General features: G+C 38.3%; 1 protein-coding gene across 1 annotated transcript in view; it reads right to left on the bottom strand.

Annotated features, from left to right (window-relative positions):
- Positions 1-22305, bottom strand: part of grip1 (glutamate receptor interacting protein 1) — a 179822-nt gene that overhangs the window by 127982 nt on the left and 29535 nt on the right. The window contains exon 2 of the mRNA XM_088922593.1: positions 1525-1899. Within this exon, the coding sequence (XP_088778719.1) occupies positions 1525-1899 (375 nt within the window). The remainder of the gene's footprint in view (positions 1-1524; positions 1900-22305) is intronic.

Here is a 22305-nt window from a genome sequence, read left to right as displayed (position 1 = left end):
CCTCGCATGACATGCAGTATCTGCTGAAGACGGCATCTGTTTTCTAAAGGGATCGTCAACAAATTCCAAAGTGGTTCCCCTTCCAAGAATGCCATTAAACACAACCAGTAATCACTGAACCAAATTTGAACTGAGCACTTAATAAAAGAAAAAAACCCCAGCAGTTCTAGAGTTATTTGATATCAGTTGTTCCACCTACCCCTGTCTAAAATGACCAAGGAAACAAAAAGTATTAAGTCATCATTTTATGTACTGTAATTTAATATTAGTAGCTACTCATGGGAAGCACAAACAAGAAAAATGTACTGCAAGACATTATAATTAACTGATTGGAAGTGATGTTACTACAACATCTGCTGTGTCAGTACGCCAATTTGTCAAAGTCTAGAATTCTCCTGCAGTAGCAAGAAATCCTGCTCTTATGAGAGCAGACGGCAAGTGATTTCAAAGAATAGGAATAGAAAATTTATGCCAAGTCAAAGTTTAAAGATGCTGTGTACAGCATTCATTGAAAAAACGGTTCATACGAAATCTAAAATGTGTTTTGTATATTATCTATCAGAAATAAAGAGAGCTATAACATACTGATGCCCTGAAATGATGTGAATATTAGAACATAAGAATAAAATTCTTCTGAAATCTTTCTTTGAAGATTGAAAGATTTTTGAGAAGGAGAGGACTGTTTCTATGAAAAAACAGGTTTAACACAATATTCTTTGATGTGATGAAACATCAAAAGCCCTGAATTGCATGAGCCACTGAAATGCCAATCTACTCTAGAAACTGCAGGCTTCCACATAGAGAAAATTAGCCTGAAATGGTGAGTTTAAGAAGCCTGGCAGGGAATAGTGCACTTTCAAGGTGAAACAGCAGATAATCCTTTGAATAACTGAGGACAAAATACAAATGGCTGTTTCTCTCTTTTCTTGTTACTAGGAAATCAGAAAGGCAAATACTGTATTTTATGATTAGAAGTGAGCTCCAGGACTAAACTAAGAGAATACAGTAGGTAGATTAAAACAGTCTGTATCAACGGAGTGTACCTTTGTGCAAATCCTCAATTCAACAGATCAAAGTTACGTGATGCATTTAGTTTTAAGTTATTTGTTGAAGAGTATCTAACCACTTTAAAAAAAGTTACCAGTATTAGCATTATTTCAGAGAAGCACATATGTTTCAGAGATATTGCCAGTGCTAAACAAGTTTCCAAATGGATTTGCAACAGCATGAAAGTCAATAGTAACACACTAAACTTAAACGGGTCACATACAAGGAAAAACGGTATTCCATAAAAAAAACTATGTTTGAAAGTAGGAAGCAAATCTCTAGAAAAATTCTAAAAGTTCAAAGTACTGTACACGTGAATAATTATTTAAACACTTTTGCAGCACACTTTGCAGGAAATCCAGTAAATAAGTATTTTATCAACCTCTCTGCTAAGACATCCAAATGAGAGACCGGAATGGATTAATTGCGTTTCTAGGCTCCAGTTTTTCATGAAAGCAGGTAGAGATTGGAACATACCTTCCTCCAGGAGCTTGTGCATATCAGTCCTTCTCCAGGGGATACAGAGAGCGGGGACAAGGCAGCAGGGAGAGGGGGTCTGGGGAACCTGGAAGAACTGTGACTGCGGCTGTGGCTCCAGCCCTGTCATGACACACTCACTGTGGCTCGACCCCCGAGCACGCAGGCCCAGGTTGAGGGAGGGAGGGAGGGAGGAGCAGGAGACAACAGGACTTGACAGCCACAGTGTGCTCAGCTCATTCTGAGGGATCGAAGGTATCGACACCGGCTCGGAACGCACTGGCCTGTCACTAATCAGCTGCTCGGCCACTAAGGGGCGCTGACGCTCAGAAGAGCCGTCATCAGAGCCGATCACTTGTCTGGAGACGAACAGAACTGGCAGCAGGTGGGTAAATTTTTCTATCTTTGGTGTGTAGGTTTAAGTAAGGGTATGGGAGTGAGAGCTGTATAAAAGGAATTTGAATTAAAAACTGCATGGGTAATAAAGAGAACACCAGCAGAGAAGTGGTCCACTAGGACACATGATCTGTTGATGAAACTGGGTGCAGCTTCAGGCAAACTTCGATTCCCTTGATGCTCATTTCCTCCTGCCTGCGCTTTGATGAAAACAGCTGTAATTCAGTGTTAGCACCAGGGACCATTAATGCCACTGCACTAATTAAGCAATGCTGAATGGCAAATGGATATTCGAAAATTTGTTAAACGTTCTTGCCAGGCAGTGGTGAGTCAATGATGGGAGTAAGGTATAAAAGCAATTAGATGGAGCAACACTGATTGAAATCAATTGACCCTTTGGTGAGTTGGCCTGCTGTAAATGGTTTCGAACAAGCCTGTGATGATCACTTGACTAGCAAGTCATGAAAACATACCAATTGATGCAGAAGACCCCACTCACACCAGGCTTAAGATTGCATTCCCATCCTGTGGAAATATGTTTTGAAATATAAGATAAGAGATAAAAGATCACTTTATTGGCCATATACAATATCTATTAGGAATCTGTCTTTTCGCATACCCCAACTTGCTCTCCATGAGACACACAGACATGGAGAGAAGCTTGGGGTCAGAGCGCAGGGTCGGCCATTTATATGGCACCCCTGGAGCAGTTGGGGTTAAGGGCCTTGCTCAGTGGCCCAACGGAGTAGGATTCCTCTGCCATCTGCGGGATATGAACCGGCAACCTTGCAGCCACAGGTGCAGATCCTTAGCCACAGAGCCACCGCACCGCAGTATATGATATTTACAGCAAATATCATATATTTAACTATGATTAAATATATTAGATATGACTCATATCTGATATCTGAATGCAGTGATTATTTCAGATTTTATAAACATGCAAATCATTTTTACAGTTATGCTATATGGACATGAATGATCAATCTCAGCTTTTTTTTTCCTTTTTCATTTCCACGTTTTTATTTCTCTGTCTTTTAACAAATCATATGTTTTTGTATCGGGCCAATCCTATGAGAACCGTTGCACAGACATTGCCTTCAAATTAACCAGACATTACAAATCATATGCTGCATAAAAACTGTTATCTACAATACATTTTGTATGAAGTATACTTCGTAAGGTGACAAAGCAGGTTAAAAATACTGTAAGTGAATTAGAATTAATTAACTAAAAATGTATTTGCAGAAAGGGATGGTTTTGTAAGTAAATAAAAAGGACATATTAATGGGGCTCTAAAGTGTGCTGCCAAAAGTAAACATTTATTGTTCAATTTTAAAAAGGTCTTGCTCTAGTCAATAATAATTGGACCCAAATCTGCTCCTGAAGAAAAAAAAATAATGGTCTAGCTCAGTGGAAATGTACTGTACCATCATAGCTGGATTCCTACATTAGCAGCTGTAAACATTTATGCTTGCGAGTTAACAGAAGCACAACACAGCCGATGACAAATAATATTCATCAATTTTCATCAGTTTAGAAATCTAGAGTATCTGCAGAACTATAATCATCTTGTCTGCCAACAGGGAAGTAAATCTAAAGGAAGATGTGGCAGAACATTGCTCAATGACCAACAGTACAGAAAGTTAGATTAATTACAGTGCATTGAAGGACGCTGCACTCTACAGGGCAAGGCTGAAAGGAGGAAATGGGAATTTTAAATACCATGTTATGCCAACATTCATTGGGTATTAGAGAGGATCAAATATGAAATGATCTACTGTTCTAGCTCAATAAAAAACTGTTTAGGGTTTCCCTAAACATAACATCCTTTGATTAAAATTCTACACTTATAATTATATATCTTCCCCATTCCCCACTTTTATAACTTCCCAATATTCTGTAGAATATTCAACTTGAAATCCAAAAATGTAAATGTAAACACCTACAGTTAGACTTCTTTTCCATCTGTAGCCTCTTCAATATTTCCCATCTTGTTTCTATAGTTTCAACTCTTATCTACATTACAGGTCATCTGCCATCTTGAGTTTTATCTACATGTTTAATTTTACAACGTTTTCTAATCTTCTTCTTTTATCATCATCTGTAAATTGTCTAGTTAATGAACTGTAACAAAATCTAGATCATCGATATAAATTAGGGAGAGCAGTGGCCTCATATAGATTGCTGTTGCACATACAAATCTGAACATTCACCCCTTATTCTGTTTTCTATCCATTTACAAGTTCTAAATCCAAACACACAAATTTTCCCCAAACCCCTACTGCCTGAACTTTGAGAACGAATCAGTATATATCATATATTCACATCCCAAATTCTCATCTGGACCTCACAGTACAGACACTGTTATTAACAGTTTGCATGCAAATTGCCTTTGAGGAAAGGCAAACAGAAAGGAGCAATAAGTCTAAGAAAATAAAAAAACATAAATATGTATTATTAATAGATCTCTAATTAAAAAACAAGCCCTATAGTGTATTAAGCTGCATTATGCACCATCACATTCAGTACTCTAAAAGCACTTTAAAGCAACTTCTGCAGTTCTGTGGAACCAGGTAAGGTTCTCACATACAGTACTGTAAGTGGAGATAGTTGCCCAAGGTAATTAAGAGCCTACAAATAAGTCTACTGCTGTTTTAATGGACAAGAGGGAAAAGGGATCGGCTACTGATAAACAGCCCTGAGATCCCTGCTGATCTCATCACAGAGCTGTCTTTCTCAGCTCTTTGCTGTGTGAAGAAAACTAACAATAACTCCACATCATCACATATATTATAACAGCTGTACAAGTGAGTGACAGCTCAAAACTTTTACAGAGTCTTTTCAAAATATGCAACAGCAGTCATTGCTGAATCTACTTGTGCCCCTGAGACTACGTAAAACAAAATCACGGAATACTACTGTACTGTATGTCTGAGGTGATAACAAAAGTAAATCGGTCTCCGGTCTTGCTTGAAAACCACACAGTAAGGCTTGGAGAGCATGGAGTTGTCTTCGTGATTGAAAGGTTGGTAAATGTAAAAAACAGACCGTTTTCTGCAAGACAAAGGGATTATTCGTTGAGTGTAATGTGTACATTGTGAAAACAGCTGTGATTGCTATTGTGCATGTCCCATCTAAGAGCTCTAAATGCATGATTCATTTCACAGTCTGCTCCTGCTATTATAGGTTTGTGGCAGCAGTCCAGGGTTGTATTTGAGAGAGTGTACAATTATGAAAGATAAAGGCAACTGTTTATGTGTCTAGGAAAAATGTCAGCATTAGCACCAATGTTTAACTTCATATTTCTTCAGGTCTGAGTCTACTAGCAAATGAAATCATCACACTTGAAAGTAGAATCCTTTCAATTCTTATACAGAAATGCAAAGCAAATATCTTCTTTACAGTACATCAAGCCTTTTCTGAGGATGCAGCAATATACTGCAGGAAAGGAATCTATGATTTTCGATTCTCCATTACAGACATCAGAACTACTAACTTTGGTAAAACAGTTGGAGCTTTGGACATTCCAAACTAATATGAAAATGAATAAGGCTCCCAGCTAACATGTCTTTTACAGTAGTTCCACTCCCTGCCCTTGTCACTAGATGATTGTCTTTTTCTCAAGCAATGTCAAAACACTGATGCATCTCTGAAAGTGAAAAGAATGCACCTGTCAAACCTGTTATTCAAAAGGTATGACACTCTCTCTCACCATCCTCTTTCCCAGTATTTATTTACATTTTGAATTCAGTTATTTTTTTCACACACCTTTCACCTACAGTAGCTTTGGAATTACTATTAGCCGATTGTGAACAATTGTTAGTGAGTCGTTGGACAATTGTTGGACAATTAAGTTCAGAGCTTTGACCTAAATAAATGTCAAGAAAACTGACAGCAATTTCTTTGAAAACACACTTTGTTTGTGAACACTGTGAGTCCCACAGTGACTACAGAACAGTATACTGTACTGCAGTATATTGGAGGGGTGGCTTGTAAGCCCTGGATATACTGTACCACAGGTGTCACTGTCATGCAGCAAAATAAGCACACACTATCCCACTCAAGCCCATCGAACTCAGGCAGCACTCGGCCAGCTGTGAAGATTCCCAGCAACAGTGAGCTTATGAAAGAGCCCAGGCATGTCCTGATGATGTCTGAAGTGCTGGGCTCTCTTAGGCCAAACCAGTTCATTTTACTTGTTCAGTGACTTGGGGGCCCCCAGAGCAAACGTGCTTGGCCTCTTTCACACAGTACTGTTTTGGAACGGATGTAATTATTTAGATGTATTGTACAGAAAGGTTTCAGTTGAAAAGGTGTGTGCTAATTAAGTGTGTACAGGATACAAGGTTAAATGGAGCTCAGTGTGAATGACAGACAGTGCAATGTTTAGGGATGTTTTACAATTAAAATTCAGAATTAAATTTCAAACACAAACCCTTGTGTTAAAAGGACTGGTTCCATTTGTCTGGCTGCAGTTCCATTTAAATTTGCTCTCCAGATCAAATTGTCTGATGCCATGGAAACTTTTCCAACCCACAAGGACCTGATTAGGTTAGGGAATGTAGGATGATAGGCACTGTTTGCACAACGAAGATGTTAAGAAGGGCTGACAGGAGTAAACCTCAAGGTAACAGCTATTGCTCTAAGTTTGCCTAAATGACTTTTTTGTTGACAGTAATTTCAATTTCTAGAATCATAAAGTACCTCAGAGTCATAAAGCAAGACACCACTGCACAATGTGCCTGCACCACGTTCTCAATCTGCCAGTCTTTTCTGTGACTGGCAGGACAGCTGACAAACATAGCCTACTCTTTTCTAAAACACTCAGCACATTTGATGACATGCTACACAGAATGATTTGAAAAGCAAAACACACCGCAAGGAAGAAAGTGTTTTCACTCTGAGGAATGAAGGAATTGAAGAAATTGCTCCTACATTTTACTGTAAATGTCTTCACACATTAGTAATATACACATGCCGATACACTCCGAATCCAATTCTATCCATCCATCTTTAAACCACTTTATCCAATACAGGGTTGTGGGGGAGCCGGATCCTATCATGACAAGCAATTGGTGGAAGGCAGGATACAGGATACGGTCCATCGCAGGGCAGATACAGATACAAACACAAACATGCACACACTCACACCAGGGCCAATTTTACCTTCTGGAAACCTTATCAAAGGAAGAACATACAAACTCCATGCAGATAGCACCCTAGGTCTGGAACTGAACCCAAGTCCCCGGCACTGCAAGGCTGCAATGCTAACCACTTATGAATGTTTCACTATCAACCACACATGACATGTTTCAACATTAAGCCCAGGCAACATCAATGATGAGGCAAACTACCCAGCATAGACATTTTGTCCTTTCAGGAGCTATTCAAATAACTGCAATACTTTAATGGCTAGATAGTGCCCCTGCAATAGGGCAGCTAGTGCTTTCATCAGAAGAAAATACAAAAGACATTTTGTGGTAAAGGCATCATTACTATCAAATCATTTCTTTTAACTGCAACGAATCATAAATTATTGGATGAAGCCAGCAGGGGCACCTACATGTATATAGCAGCTCACTCTGCATTTTCCCATCACAGTAATACAGAGATCTCCTGCAATTTAGTAAGAAAGACAGAAGTCATATCCTACTGCATTGATTAAGATATCTGTATTATAATCATTACTTCTTGTATATTAGAAGGTGACTTATACAAAATGCTACCCTTTACACTTATTTTTAATCATTGTGGTACAACATTGCAGCCCAGTCTGTGACAACAAAAATCCAGAGAAAGTGTTGTCAATGCATCCCTCTAGTGGCAACTAAAAATAAGAGCAAAGGTTTTGTTTCAGACTAGAAAGATCATCCGTGGATATGGACACTAATATGCTGACTTTCTGGTCCAGTATTACAGAAACACTCAAGCTAATGTGGTTAAGAGAATGAACCTTTGAAACAAAATTAGAAGCATAATAATAAAATGAAACTGGTATTAGACATAAGGAGTGACCTCTCCATTAAAATCCCGTAATATTATACAATGGGATAAGTGCAGTTATTGACCAAAAGTTAAAATATTTTTTTCTCCCCTGAGAAGTGAAATCTTATATGGCTTATTGTTTTTATGAAGCACAAAATCAAAACAGCAGTTTTAAACAGAATTTTGATTAAATGGTGCAGATGTGACAGAAGGCATTCAGCAAGGTGCCGAAAGGCAGAGTTATGATTCAGAAGCAGAGGGGCAGAAAGACAAACATAGAAATGTGGAGGGCCCAAAAACAGCTGTTGATTTCAAACAACTCTGCATTACTGCAAAAGCAAAATTACTGTGGGAGTAGGAGTCAATTTGGGATTTTGGACAAAGAAAATCTGTTCCAGACTCCAAAATGCTCATACTACAATGGAAGTAGTAATAGAAAATTCTAGGTCCAAATGTGATTTGTTGAAACAAACCTTTGCTAAACATAGACATTTCCAGTGTGTGATAGATGGTGCTCACTATGTTGAGGTATCCGTTGGGCACTGACGAACACAGCAAGAATTGCTCATACAGTGTGTGCATAACAAATCACCAAGTCTATAATTAGACAACTGATTTGAATTCTAGAATACATTACATCTAGAAGCAGGGCATTTCTACATCTCTGCTTTGTTATAAGAGAGAATTTGATTAAACAGTTTTGCAAGAGCACCTATTGCAATACTGTATTTTAGCATTCCACAGTATTTCTTACTTTAAAAAAAGATTTTTAAGACACTTGACAAATAACCCTAGTGGAGATCACATAACAGAGATATCCTGTGGCTAGAACTGCCGCAAATGTGTCTGTTTCTGAAAATATTAAATTGGGAAAAAGGCTCCAGGAATATTTCACAGTGGCTCTCATCTAAAACACATTTTAAAAGAGAAGAAGTAGTGATAGCTTTATTTGTTTCGTGCACTTTGAAAAATTAATGACTTATCATCTTTTACTTTCAGACAGCACTCCTGCCGCACTAGAAAGCTTTTGTTGAGAGGATTAATCCTTAAAAGGATCACAGTGCTACATGGATCCGTTTTTCCCTCTTAGGGACAATAAACATGCCACATTTGTGTTGGTGACTGTTTTTAATATGTAAAAAAAAAAACTTACAGCTAGCAAATCCACCTACTATGGAAATAATTTTAAAGGTTTTCAAAAGAATATGTACTGTACATATATTAACACGTGTTACAGTTTATTTTGTTTTGCCACCCAACAGGCTGAGTTTCACCATGCAACTTGAAGTTTCCAGGCTGCTGCTTCAGAAAATATTCCTGAACCACAGCAGCAAAAATGAATGAATGCAGAGATCAGTTACACAGGGCACTAGATCCCAATTTTGTAGGAAATCCAGGTAACTATCTACATCTTCGTTCCAGTGAGCTTGTTCTTTGACACTTTTAACATCCCAAAGACTTTTAAAAGACAAATTTTTCTTTTTTTTTTCCCTTCCTCAAATCTCTAAGAAAACCTGTCACCTGTCACCATAACCCCCTCTTCACCAATTGCTTTCAGTGGTACTAGCTTCTGCACATCATCCAATCAAACTGCTGCAATGAGCTACCATCCAGTATAACAAGGCTTCAGCTGCATCAACAGCAGCATTCCAAGTCTCCAGTCTTTCCCACTGGTACCTAGCAGGGCCGATCCCTCTAGATTCCAGCAGCTGAAAGTACCATAAAAATACTATGGAGACAGGATCCAGTGATGCATGTGGGGGGTGGGGGGGGGTGGGATACAGTCTCCCAATGCAGCACCATCAACTTTTAAGAAGCATTCAATCCAGCCAGATCTTTTCTGCTGTGAGAGGTTCAGATCAGAGTCATTTTTCGGCTAGAGTACCAGGAGCACCAGGAAGAGCCCTGTTTAGAATGAAAGACAAATGGAAAGAAACTCATTTCCAGAACATACTGTAACTTCTGGACACTCTCAAAGCATCTGTCAAAAACATGCTTTCTGCAACAGCCAGAAAGAACCCACAGGGGCATGAGAAACGTCTTCCTTACATGTCATGTACAAGGGGCCAAGTCCTCTCTGTGAAGCAAAACTAGACGGACCTTCAGAAATCAGGAATTTTGGAGGCAGAATTTGTATGGTAAAAAGAAATGGCCTCATCTTCAATAATGAATTCTCAGTTCCCAATAATAAGGGCTGCTAAGAGTTTATGTGAAGCCTGTTTTGGGTGGCATACACAGAGGTAGCCAATATCTGTTTTATCCCTAGTATAAGAGAGTTTGTGCCTTGGGCGTACAGACAACCTTGCCCCCAGGGGATGACATAGACACGCATTAGAATCAAGATGTAAGTATAGACCGAGGAGCCATGAGCCTCTTAATTGCGATTGCAAATCATGGAACGAGCTAAGGCCACCCTCATTAAAACTATTTGTGAGAACGCAAATGCCTTTGTCACTCCAATGTGCAAAATAGAAAGGAAAATTGCCTGCAAGGGTTTTATGACTGTGAAAAGTAAGAGCACTGGCATGGCATGTCTTGTGTGATTTTGTGGGTCTTCCTACTGAACAATAAGCCTTAATTATCCATGTTATTATGAGAACAAAAAGCAATCTACTCTATCAAAGTGGTACCCCATCAATATTCTCATTCTCAGTAATACCTGCTATAGGTTTAACTACAATTCAGGAAACTTCCTCACTTTCATTTAATGAAACTGACCAATAAAAGGTTGCACACTCATACACTGCTGCATACAGTATGTACTGCATAAAATATGGCTGCTACTGACATGGATGAATTTTGCTACCAAGTTTGACTGGACAATCATCCCATCAGTGTTTGTTCAACAATATCCATCAGCTGTCACTCTTTAGACTGGTGAGCCATCAAAGGACTCGCATCAATCAGGTTTGTACTAATCCGGTAGCAGACGCTGGATATACAGTATTAGAATCAGCTGGTTTCGGTTCTCACTGAACTCCCATATGTTAGTTATTTTTATCACTATTTGCGTGGATGCTACCCCCATGCACCATTAATCATTTGCCTTTAATTACAAAAATACAAAAAAGGGTGGTACAAGAAACTTTAAGTATTCACACAGCATTTAGCAGACTTGAACTACCATGATTTTGTTTTTGGCAAGCACGAAGTTAAGTAGGCTTTTTAAACTATAAAAATGGAACTAATTCATATGCCCTGTTTTAAAGGCTGGAGATTAGGGAGGGGAAGAGAAAGCATTTTATGCTTAATAAAGCATTTTATTATTTAAGGGATGGGTAAAGGTATAAATCATAAACTCTATGCTTGTGGATTCAGATGGACCATACCAGGAATTTCTTTTGTGACATTTAAGTTCTGTTGAACATATTTCTTCCACTACAGCATATAAAAAAGCCTTTAGCAAGAGCCCTTCAAGAATTTGAATGCTTCAGTGTGTACACTGGAAAACATTAAGGATTAAAATAGATGTTGTGCCATAGATATTTTATTAAATCCACTAGGAGTTTAACATTCAAGGGATGTTGTGTTATCTATGTATAATTAACATGCATTATAATAACAGAATTTCACCAAAATGTCTGGGGGGGGGGGGGGGGGGTATGATTTCACATTTTATTAGGGCTCTAAAACTGGCAAGACCTTCACTATATCAAGGACAAATTGACATTTAAATCAATTTATCCTGAGGCAGTAGTATGGAAATTCACATTCATTATCCCGAAGATGGTCTTTAGAAATTTTAATCCGTTATCTGGAATCAATATGAAGGTTAATTCATGCAACTTCAAAAGCAACACACATGTAAAACAAGACATTTTTTTCAGATTGTTGTCTTTAGTAATAAGTCTGAAACCCTGGAGATAACACCATGATAGAACATTCAGAAATAGTGCAGTCAGCAGGCGTGGACACCCTCTACTCCAAAATACGCTCTACTCCTTTACTAACAACTGTTGTTGACAACTAGCAGACAACACTGTTTTCATTGCTTGTTTAATGGACAACACCTCCATGATTTCTGGGTGTGGGTACTTTTTCTCCTTTTAGCACATTCAAAAACTTGATGCATTTTAATTATGTGGGTTTATTCCACAGAGGCATTTTTCACATTAATATATCATTCCAGACAAAGCTTTAATGGTTTCTATGCTTCAATATATCACAACCCGATGCTGTAAATAAACATCATCAATGAAACCATAACCATACACACATACTAATAATATTTTAGTACTGTATAGTCCATAATGCATCAAAGCTTTACAGATAAGGCCTCATTTACAAAAGGTTTGTTTGGAATACAGTGCGCCTTATCTATCCAATGTGGATAAAATACATTTTATCACAATCACTTGTGAATGAGGCCTACAAATCTGTAATGCATCCTAAAAGACAGAATATGTATAAGATTTTTAACAGTATATTTATTAAATACTATTTAAGAATCATCATGAACATCACACTATGAGGTTAAACCAATACAGTCAAAATTAATCTTAAATATTAAGAAACCAAGGAAACTAAATCATTCAAGATCAAAATTACGAAAAATACTGTACGTTACAGTCCCATATTTTTTCACATGGAATAGAATACATCTGAACAGAAAAGATCTGAGGAAAAGGTCTTTTAACAGTTACAAATGCAAAAAGTCCTCTGCACAAAAACTTACTAAAGCCGCTATTCCTTTCTGTAAAATCTCAGAGCCAACTTGGTCCTTTAATGAGAAGGAAAGAACTCACTGCCTCTAGTCTCTATCAGTATTAGTTTCTATCAGTTCATAATTGCCAGTATCACACTGAAGTTTCATCACAGAAGTTAAAAGTAATGTTGGCAAAGATTAACATTCTTGTATGGGCCTTGAAAGAGACGTTATCTCATAGACAAGTACTACATTGATATATCTTTCAGTTTACCACAGCTATAATTTCATACAGGGTTACTCCGAACTGCAACAACTCAGCCACGACTTTCAAGCATGACGGAAAACGACAAGGGATCCATGTACTATACATGTACAGTATATCAGCATAACACAAGCCATGGGAACCTCTAAACATTCCTTTTAATAGCTTTGGCAGAGTAAACATTTCCAAGTTGTACAAAATGACATTCAACAGTTCTAAAGGTTAAAGTTGTTTAACAGCTGTTGTTTAACAGCAAGACGGTATGACACGTACCTTTACAAATGTGGGCACAGTTAAGATTTGTTTTCAGATTTGCTTCCTAAATGAACACCCTGCTGGAGAGATTAAATTCTCATTGAACACGCTCTGCGGTGTGCAGTTTGAAGCATACAGCTAGATGGGTTTTGGGGACCTAAGCCAGCCAACATTGTTGGAAAGATGTGACAGCTGCTGCTCCCTTCATTTTCACTAGTTCCAGCAAATGCAACAGTTAATCTTGAAGCTGAAGCAGGATTCCTTACCTGCTGGCCAGGCTATTGTTAAATAAAAGAGGTAATAGAGGGGAGTAGAATACAGAATGAGGCTATTTAACAATAAAAAAAATATATTGTCCATACAGTATTTTCTCATGTTTTCCCGCAATTTAAATCCTACAAAATCTGTGATTGCCTACAGTTTTCTAAGCGTTTAATTGCCCTCACAAACTATTATTACACCATCCATAAAGCACTCATTAGCCAGGATGCATTCTTCTTCTTCAAGACTTAGGGCCACCCCTAACCCTGGGGACAACTGTGTTTATCAGAGAACAAGCAAGTAAAGACAAGCAGATGCGACACCATGTAAAGGCATCCATGGCAACTCTGTTATTAGCACTGCAGGAACTCTTAAAGGAATCCATTATTCAGTATAATGAGCCATTATAGTAAAATTCCTCCTTGATGGTGTGAACTGGCATAATGCTCCCCCATTAAAAACCCTAGTAATTACGTACAGTATGTCATCAAAACCAAAATTTGTGCTTCTGCATTTAGTGCTACTCAAGCAGGCGGTGTCAATTTTTAAGGCGGATACAAATTTTGTGTCCTGATTAGTGTTGTCATTCTTTTTACCTTCCCTCCTCACTGTGAAAGTATCAGGGATAAGGATGCTTCCTACAGTATGACCAGCAGGAGAAAGGGGTACACAGAGAAAGAAGAAAGTGCCAGGAAAGATCTCCTTGTCCAGATCTTTTGTAAAGACCAGATTCGATTTGAAGTATTTGAACCTTGTTAAGATGGCTTGCATTTTCTGAGGTTTTTATGGAAACTTCTGATTTCCTGAATGGAGAATCCCTCACTTAATAATGGCCTCTCCTGGCTATTGGATGCCTTTTTGTAGCATTCAGGTTTATAAAGAAAAAGACATAACTCTAGGTTGTATTTTGTTAAGTGCAGAACACAGTTTATCCCTCTTGTTGGCCTGTGTAGGTGTTACTGTATATACTGTAGGATCTTTGAACACTTGACCACTCTGGGATGCCTTGCTGGTAAATAGTTGGTAAATAGTGTAACTTGTATCATATGTCATATATTTATGTTGTGTGCTGTTTACTATGTACTTTATCATTATTAATATTTGTTTAACCCAGTGTAACATTCTTATTATTCTTTTTATCAAAACTATGCCATAGAACAAAGAACTCAGTCGCCTCTAATTGTATCAACCACTGGGTCACATTCTTTGCAAAATCTTTACAACTTGGGGGTTATGATTATTTTATTTACTTACTGATTATCCTGCTTGGCCTATTTCTCATAATCTCTATTTCTTTAACCCCTATTTGTAACTATTTACATACAGGTATATACTGTACAGGATATATCGCCTTTGGGTCATATTGGCTGGAATGATATGATAGTACACAATATTAAATGAAAGTCACAGTTGTTTCTAAACAATGCAGCAAGCAGAAGACAAAAATATCCCCATCTCTGCAAACTTCTGACAGGTGTATGATGGACAAAATGTTAATATGGTTTCATTTTAAAGAAATATCAAACTACTGGTAATGCTGCTTACATGAATGGAAAAACTTGCACAAAATGCCAGACTCACAAAGGGTACTGCTGTTTTTTTGCCATTACTTTTCCCTTGATTTCCATCATGCACAGTTTTTTACAGGTCCATTTTGCTGCTTGTCAATTCTGCAACTTGTAGAGTGTATACAGGTAACTGTTTTATTCTTTACTAACTAAACCATTTAAGGCTGCATTCATAATACATCTACAGTAATTAAGGAACAAAGCTCACTGTGCATGTAAGACTAACTTCATTTTTATCTGCTCTAAATTTGCTTCACAATTTGGGTTGTTTAAAGTCTTTGAAACTGTGATATACTGTGATGCACTGCTCACTAGCCCTTTGTCACATGATTGTTGAAATTAAAAAACTCAAAACATCAATACCTGTTTCGTTTCATTTTCAATTAGACACTGTAAAATAATATGACTGTGCTAAGCATTGCATTGCTAATGCGATCACGAAGACCTGCAGATTCAAATTAAATAGCTGTTAACTGCCTAACAAGATTCATGGAAACATTCACAGCCCATTAGTTGATCAAATGTGCTAGGCATTTCAATAAATGAATTTCAAAGCTAAGAAAGAACAAAGCACTTTCCATTCACATTTACAGATATAGTTCACCTCTCTCAAATGTTACTCTGTATAACTACTGTATATTTACATTCTTCAGGCATTCAGTTCTTACCCTTATTTATCCATTTGAATTTGACTTTGCAGAAAAGCACTTCCTATCTCTTACTAAAGGAGCATAAGGAATTGACCAAGTTAAAATTAACTGTTGTGGGTATTTTGTCAATTTAAGTTATAAGTGAGAACTGCCTATTTCTTTATTACTGCTGAAACTTGTACTTGTACTTGCACTTGCACCCCTAAATGCAACATACTGTAAAATATGAACTGTGCATTTTTTCACTGCTGAATTCATAACACAAGGGTCATGCTTTCAAGGTACTGTAGCTACTGTACACAAAGATTTTCTATTTTAATAGCAGCATATCTTAATTATCTGCATGTAACACCAAGTAATGTCTGATTCATTAGGGGCATGTAGGCTGTAATTCATTTCTTAGTTGTAAATCAACTAATGTTTGGTTTTAGAGCTACATTTTATTTGCTTCTCAGATGGGCTGAGACCACCTCTTTAGTTGATTTCAGTATACTTAATTTCCTAAGTAGATTGTGCTTTTCCCTTCAAATGTAATGAACATAATTGTGGCCCAACCCTTCAAAGAGTATTATTGTAAATAAAACACAATTCTTAAAATTTGCACTTTTATTTCTAAACCCTGTCACATTCATTGCTTTTTAATTCTGCGTTTGCTAAAACACAAATTCATGATTGTTATTAAAGGGTAATCTGTGACAATTCAGACGGCTCTCATTTATACTCAACAGAATGATTTAGCTCTTATTTTGTAAAATGCTTACAATATTGCTATTTGCAGACTACATAATTCTTTACCATTTGTTTCCCTTCTTTAAAAAACACTTTATTCTGCTTTCTTCCACAGAATCATTCAGTTTGTTTGATTTAATTGAGCCTCTTAGCAGCTTTGATAAATGGCCAACTGGTTTGACAGCTAAGCTCTCAATTTGCAGTCATAATGAAAGTGTTATTGTGGCAGCTGCTAATCATTTCATCTAACATATAAGATAAAATGCTATAACAAAAGAATACACTCTACAAGGTAACATAGTGCTACAGTACAATAAATCAAATCTAGGGTTGTGGAAGTATAATGCAAGCTACTCAGCCATGTTGCTGAAACCGATTCCCTGGTTTCTTTCAAGAAATGGGTGAGTGAGATATTTTGATTAGCATTCAATTAACTACTAACTACCCAAAGGACTACATGGGCTGAATGACCTATTCTCGTTTGTAACCTTTCTGATGTCCTTATGGTACAGTATAACTGCAGTAGAATGTATTGGTCAATTAAAAACCAGCAAGGCTCTGAGAGTAAGAAAAAAAGACTTCACTTGAAGAAAAATGGTTTTGACAGTAAAAAAGACTTAAAGAAATATTGACTTTTCTAGCATACTAGTATGGCAACACATAAAATCTTAACCTAGGTGATAAAAGAGGCCACTTCACTGCATTGTAAAGATAAGGAAGTGCTGTCAAAAATGGAGCCGAGTCAAAGAGTAAGCCGCCATTTTATTTACACCAGAGAAAAAAAACCTTAGCCACCTGAAAAAGATTTCAATGTGTTATTGGAACATATGCTATTGCAGTGAATTAGGAGTTTAGAAATTAATTAAGGAAATAAGAAAAAATGTGTAAAACAAGGCTTAATTATCCCTCGAAAGTGGCAAGATATTTTTTTACCCTAAATTTTTGATGTCAATGAAAACTGGTATTAAAACCTTTTACCTCATTGTCACATCAGCACAGAACATAATCCTGTCTCCCACTTCTGAAAATCCCTCAGTCCTTTTAGGACTATTGGAGCATTCTCATTTTTAAAGCAATAAACATTCAAATATGGAATAAAGTCAACCTGTGGAATAACCTTCCTTTGTGAAATGAAGTGAACAACTCTTCTGCAGAAGCAACTATATTTTGCAAAAAGTATCTTTAAATAATTTTCACTGTAGACTCATACAATTATATATAACCTGTTTAAAGTTCTCTCTCAGATTTAGACAAATCAAAGAACTCAAATGGAGCTTTTTTCACTAATATCAGGGGACAAAATAACCTGTTAACTCAAAATAAAAGTGAAAATACTCAAGAAAAAAGTTTACTCAAGAAAATTAAGCTTATTTTTATTGCTGGAATTTATGTGAAAAATATAGCACTATTAACAAAATCCCATTGCTCTCATCTGTAAATCAAACCTGTGATGCTTTATGCTTATTTAGTTGAGATACTGCGTTACTCAGTGTCACAGAGGTCCAGATGGCCCTCTAGGTGATCATGTACAGTAAATTTCCAGGTATACAATAGCAAACACCTTACACTTCCATTTTGTCACAGAACTTAAATAAGTTGTACATGATCTTTGTACTGTATATGGTAGCAAGTTAAAGCTGTTCCTAAAGCACACATGGAAATAAAAACTGGAACAAATCCAGAATAAAGGCAGATGTAGCTACAGTACAAGACATCTTAACTATTCAGGGGCTACATTTTATACAAATGCCATATAAGTACAATCACTGTCATCAAATATACTTACGATCAAACAGGCACTCCATGAAGGTTTGAATGCAATCACGAGTGTTTATCCTCAAGCATATGAAAGCTGGCAGCAGGTGTTTGGGAAAAATTGTTTAGCATCTTGTCTTTGAGTGATAAGAGCGATGAAGACAGGGAATTATGTCCGTATGCATGTTGGATGCATGGGGGAAAAAACCAAGCAACAGCTGCTCAAGAACTTATTTATTTACATTTGGGACTGGTATGCCATCTAGTTTTTACATGTCTTCTGGAGCAAAGATAAGAAGGCTAATGAGAGCAGTGCATTTTTTACTTTTTCCAATCGTGGATGTCAGTCACTGCAACAATAACAATAAAGCAATTCAATGGCATATATTATTCCACTGCTGCTTTTTATTCCAGATGATTCCTGAATTTTAATTAAGTAGACCCGAACTCCTCCACTTGGGGCAGCTGTTCCCCCCTCACCTGGAGAGAGCAACCCAACTCGTTTCTAGGAGAGAACTGGAATGGGAGGTGCTGACTCTCCCATGATCCCTCAAGTTCACAATAAGATGAGGCGAAAAGGACAACATTATCTGCATCAGAAATGTAACCCTAAGATCCCCAATTCAGATGCACTCCAGACCTCAGGATGAGGGTCGAGGGGATTGTGAGATTGACCAGCGGATTGGTGCAGGAGTTGCAGTAATATGGACACTGTACTGAATTGTGGTGGTGAAGTGGGGGCTATGTTTTTTAAGTGAAGCTCCCATTTTTCCAGTTCATGTCCCCATCCACACCTATAGTCATGAACTTTAGGTAGGGACTGACAGAATGATATCATGGGTATAGGTGGTGAACACAGTGTTTCTCCTGTGCTGGGTTACTCTCCTTAACAGGATGAGGAGCTCGGCAGTCCAGGAGGACCCGTAGAGTAGAGTCACTGCTTCTCTGGATTGATCGGAGCCAGCTGAGGTGGTCCGGGCATCTGGTGAGGATGCCCCCCAGGTGCCCTCCCAATGGAGGTGTACCTCCCAGGCACAGCCCACAGGGAAAAAATTCTCAGCTGGGAACATTCCTCTTCTGTATGGTTTGACCAGAAGAGAAAACAAACGGCCAATTAACACAGCACTGTAAACAAACCTTAAGGGTAGAGAACTTCCAGAAAAGGAAATTCCTCAGGATCAAAAATCAAACAGCACAAAGAATTCCTCTCCCGGATGGTCAGCCAGCAAAGAACAAAAAGCCAATGACAACATTGCTCTGAGCTTCCTTTTCAGCAGTCCTTAACTGATCCTGCAAGCTCTGCAGGTGTGCGTCCTGGAGAGGAGTGTGGCTGTGGGTTTTAACCCTTCCTTATTCTCCACTCTGTAGCCAGTGTAACTCCAGGGGATCGAAGCAGGTTTATTCCAGCTGGTGCATGAATACCAACAGGGACCTCCGATATACCTCTGAGCTGGCTCACCATATTGTACTTCATGTTCAAGACTTTTTTAATAAAAGATATGTGGATGTATGCTTTAATCAAACGAAATTCCCGGAAACAATAATTAAGGAGGGTGCCTCACTTTAGGGCCTGTACTGCACATCAGTGTTTCTTTAACCTCTTTATGTACCAGGGAACAGTTCCCTATCGTCCTCCTCATTTGAGTACTGCATACTGTAGGTTAACAGCAAAACAAAAGAAAAAAATATTGAATTTACCCATCATTACTGTGCCTCTGTTTGTAAGGTCATGGGAGGGACTGATCAACATTCAGCTTCAGGTTGAGAAACATGGCTTTACATTGCTATCACACATTATAATAATGTACCATAGACATTACGCAGCCCACATACCCTTGTGCTGCACTCACCATACATCAGGTATCTCCAACCCTGCTCCTGGAGAGCCCCAGTCAAGCAGCTTTTAAAGGTCAGCCTTAAATCACCAATTTCTAGAGATGTGGTACAATTTAACTGTAATCAATTAAACAGGTGATTTTTAAAATGAATTTAGAAATCACAGAGGACTAAAATCTAAGTACACTTCAATCCTCAGGGACTACTGTTATCTAGATTACTGGCTTGATTCATCAACAGATCACATGTGTTACCAATCATTTAAAACAGTAGGCCAATATGACTAACTGAATTGGGGCTCTCCACAATTAGCAATAGCAGCCTCTGCCATTCATCCAATACCCTCTTTCCCAAATGTAAATATTCCTGCTTCCCATAGGAACACTTTAAACAATGTGTTCAACAATGTGGTCAATGTGAAGGGAACCCAGTAGCATGAATTGTTTTGCAACCCTGACTGCTTCACCTCCATCAAAGGGGAATTTACAGCCACCCATATAACAGAGGTGCCTCTGGCAGGCCTTCATAAGCACCGAGCTGGACCCCTTCAGTGCTGTTGCCTTTGTTTTAGCAATCTAGAAGGTAAAGTAGTGGTGTGCTATAATATTTTCATTTACTGGTACACTAGCAGGGCGAATCAGGGCTAAAGTGGCTCAAGTACTGTAGTTTGAGGTAACTATATACTGTACTTCCCCACGTCTGCAGAAATACAGACCCTTATGTTATTGACGAAAAAGATGAAAACCATACTGTACATGTGGTAGATTTTTATCTACCTCGAATATAGTTGCTAAAATGAAGACCTGCAGATTTAAGACCACTCAGGGAGTGGAATTTTAGATTCCTAATGTAATTAGATCCTAATAAGATTTTCTGAGCAAGGGTGTTGCATCGCATGGCCTTTCCATCTATTACAGCAATGAAGATTTGACCGCTGTGTAGCTCCTAATTGATTTCCAGTGCCACCACAATGACTGCACAACTTCAATCACGGCTGGGCGCTTCTCTCCCTCCCAGAGCCTGTCAGCGCACTGTCTCATCTCTCAGCCTCTCATGCGAGAGGAAGTTGCCGCTGCCCGCAGTTTCCAGCATTTATTTGCAAGAGCAATCTGGGAAGGTTTCTTCTCGCTGCTACTTAAAAATACATGAAAAAGCCCTCTGTTTGTCTCTTCATTCATCAGGGTCTCGGCAATCCCCAGCTTGTCTCAGAAAAATGAGGGTGCAAAGTGAGACTGAGAGCACATGGCAGCTCTTACCCTGCCAGCCCACAGCAGGGACAGGGAAAACAGGAAATTTTATAATAGCAAACCAAATTTATTCAGCATGTCTGTGGGAGTCAATTCTTCAGCCCAGAACTCAACTGTGGACCCCAGAACTGTGATGCAGCAGCACTAGGCACACCAGCAAGTTCAGCAGCTGAAGAAGAAGAATCATTGCCTTAAACTTACAGTATAATCCTCACGTGTGCAATTTACAATAATACTGTAATTATGCAGGCCAGTAAACACACCTGTTAAAGTAGGCCTTCATGGGACAACATGTCTACTAACATCTCATGAAGAAATGCACATCATTACAGTCACATGGTTTAAGTACTCAGAACTTGTAGTTTTTCAATCCCAGCGATGGTACTGTACATGTGGAAAACATGAGGAGAAACAAAAACAAAATGCCTCTGAAATTGACCTTCAACCTGCCAATGGCCTTTGTTGAAATGATCATTTTCACACACTCAGCACAAAACGGACGGGCAAGGTGCCCCCGCTTAAGTGCCAGCCGTCTCAACTCTGTGCATCCACCGCCACTCCAGCCAGCACCACAAATCACCTTGTCTGCGGTTCTGTACTTCCACATAATCCTGAGCCCCGCCAGCCCCCACACCACCCATAATCACTCCGCATTCAATCATGACACTCATAAATAACACACACAAGCGCTAATGACTCTGTCCATTTGGTGCACTTTAATATCCTAAATTACTCTTTATTTCACTTCTGATTCCATCTTGCTTGTAATGAAGAATCCAGTGAAAGTTAGCCATTAAACAAAAGCACAAGGTGCATAAATCTATCGCCTCTGAAAGTAAATTAAAAAAAATATAAAGGGAATGCCTAAGGGGAAAATCAGCACACACCTTTCTAAAAACTCACTACAGAGGCATTTAAAAAAATACTTACTCTTTTATAAAGAGCCCCTTTAACCATCCACACTGCCCCACATTCTCGTTTACTGGCCAAACAAGTGGTCCCTTGGGATCAAAGTTATTATTATTATTATTATTATTATTATTATATTATTGATCCCCAGGGATTAAAGTGCTGGGCTTCTGTGAACAGCAAGCACGGCTCAAATAAGGAGCTGCAATTATTCCAACAGCTTTTTAAAATACTTGCAGCACCATCCCACTTCCACAGCAGGATTTCTTTCAGTTGA

This window comes from Atractosteus spatula, chromosome 8 (assembly GCF_055471065.1).
Source record: "Atractosteus spatula isolate fAtrSpa1 chromosome 8, fAtrSpa1.hap1, whole genome shotgun sequence".
In the NCBI taxonomy this organism is placed as follows: Eukaryota; Metazoa; Chordata; class Actinopteri; order Semionotiformes; family Lepisosteidae; genus Atractosteus; species Atractosteus spatula.
Note: the sequence above shows the minus strand (reverse complement) of the source record. Positions and strands in the feature narration are given on the sequence as shown.